The sequence below is a fragment of the Pinus tabuliformis genome, chromosome 7 (assembly GCF_031772625.1).
Source record: "Pinus tabuliformis cultivar Carrire ecotype Pingquan chromosome 7, CPIR1, whole genome shotgun sequence".
Classification (NCBI taxonomy): Eukaryota; Viridiplantae; Streptophyta; class Pinopsida; order Pinales; family Pinaceae; genus Pinus; species Pinus tabuliformis.
Window position 1 is genome coordinate 830,884,777 of NC_142293.1, and position 1,897 is coordinate 830,886,673.

Genomic DNA, 1,897 nt, shown 5'->3' on the forward strand with positions numbered 1-1,897 from the left:
ATTGATTTTGACATTGTAACGGGTATCTCAAAAAAATTTAACTAAATTTTCTCAAAATCATTCTAAATTTCCATTATTTTCCAAGGGAAAATGACGCTTCGTTACAATACCGCTTTAGAAAAATAGCATGCGGTGGGAAGTTCAGCAAATAGTGTATCATCAAGATGGTGGAAGTTTAGCAAAATGGAAGTTTAACACCCACGGATCGCCATCTCTGGCCGACAGATCCGACGGTCAAGAGCAAATGACAGAGCGGCAAATACGAACTTGAATATCTATAAATAACTAACGATGACCGTGGCGAATCGTGTGAAGAAGTTTGTCGCAGCGTGTAGGGTTCGAATTGCAGCGACCGAGTTTCATTTGAAAGCCCCGGTCGTGAAGAAACAATAACAATGTCTGGCCGAGGCAAGGGTGGTAAGGGTTTGGGAAAGGGAGGAGCGAAGAGGCACAGGAAGGTACTGAGGGATAACATCCAGGGTATTACCAAGCCTGCCATCAGACGTCTTGCCAGGAGAGGAGGCGTTAAGCGCATTAGCGGACTCATCTACGAAGAGACCAGGGGAGTATTGAAAATCTTTCTGGAGAATGTCATCAGAGACGCCGTCACTTACACTGAGCACGCCAGGCGCAAGACTGTCACTGCCATGGATGTCGTCTATGCGCTCAAGAGGCAGGGCAGAACCCTCTATGGCTTCGGCGGTTAATGTTCAACTCAGCTGTCTTCACTTGTTGCATCTTTAGGGTTCTTGGTTGTGTTTAATTTCTGGTTAAATTTTGGGGAGAGATGCCTGTGTTCCATCTCAAAACCTGTGCTATAATGTTGTATTATATGTTGTTTGTACTGGATTAATTCAGTGGATGGTGTGTGCTTATCTGTATCTGTGTACTTGCTCTGTTTCTCAGAGTACCCAATTTCTCACCGGAACAAGGATTGGATTTGATAATATGTTATTAATTTTTCCCCTTTCTCGTGTTTTTCACTGGGCTGAAAAATGATTGAACTCAATACTGGTACAGTAAATAGTAACGATTATGCTGAAAATTGAGCAATGAATTGAAAATTGAAATTTCATATACTGGTGCAATGTATAGTAGCAATTATGATGAAAATTGTGCAATGAATAGCAGCAATTATGATGAGAATCAGAATTTTTCCAGTATTAAACTGAATTGATGAATTTTTTTCTTCAAAATGAGAAGAGCGACAGTACCTTGTTATTATTCAATAGGGAATCAAAGGTTATGAGGTTTCTTACATATAGATATGCATAGTGCATATGGCTTTGGTAAAAACTGACTGATCAGATCCAAAAGAGTGATAACGACTTCCTTACAAATTACACAGCTATGTAGAGAAGCCTAATCTCCGTTCCAGACTGTTAACAGATTCAAAAAATACCAGTCCTTACAAAGCATTAGACTGTTAACAGATTCATAAAATACCAGTCGTTATAAAGCATCATGGATCACGGATCTGTATTTTGGGGCATACCTATGGCATCATGGATTTGTCTTACAAAAATGAATCCAAATTGCTTTTGAGTAATCAACTTTGATAGCTTGTCCTTTAGTTTATTTGGGATGATCTTAGTGATTATTTTGTAGAGGATATAGTTTAAGTTTAATAATTAGTTTAAGTTTTGGTGGTGAAATTAATGTGATTGTAGTTCAAATCTCACTACTGTTCAGGTAGATTCCTTACTTTTTGAGAGTTTATTTGTGCTAAATCATAAGAGTTGGTATATCTTGCTTGCAGGTTGCTAAATATGCTCTTGGTGTTATAAGGTAAAGTAGACATGATGTTTGACTTGGGCCTTGCCTAGATTAGTCCAAAAAATTATTGATTCACCAAAGTTAAAAAAAAATCTTCCCCTAAACTGAAGAGTTATAGCTA

General features: G+C 38.3%; 1 protein-coding gene across 1 annotated transcript; it reads left to right on the plus strand.

The window, feature by feature from the left end:
- The first annotated feature begins 241 nt into the window (after positions 1-241).
- Positions 242-969, plus strand: LOC149250190 (histone H4). The gene has a single exon (XM_089458934.1). The coding sequence runs from the start codon at positions 396-398 to the stop codon at positions 705-707; it is 312 nt and encodes a 103-aa protein (XP_089315060.1). The 5' UTR covers positions 242-395; the 3' UTR covers positions 708-969.
- Positions 970-1,897: the final 928 nt, after the last annotated feature.

Excerpts from the sequence above, each read along its gene's own strand:
- LOC149250190 (XM_089458934.1), top strand. The coding sequence starts at position 396 with ATGTCTGGCCGAGGCAAGGGTGGTAAGGGTTTGGGAAAGGGAGGAGCG.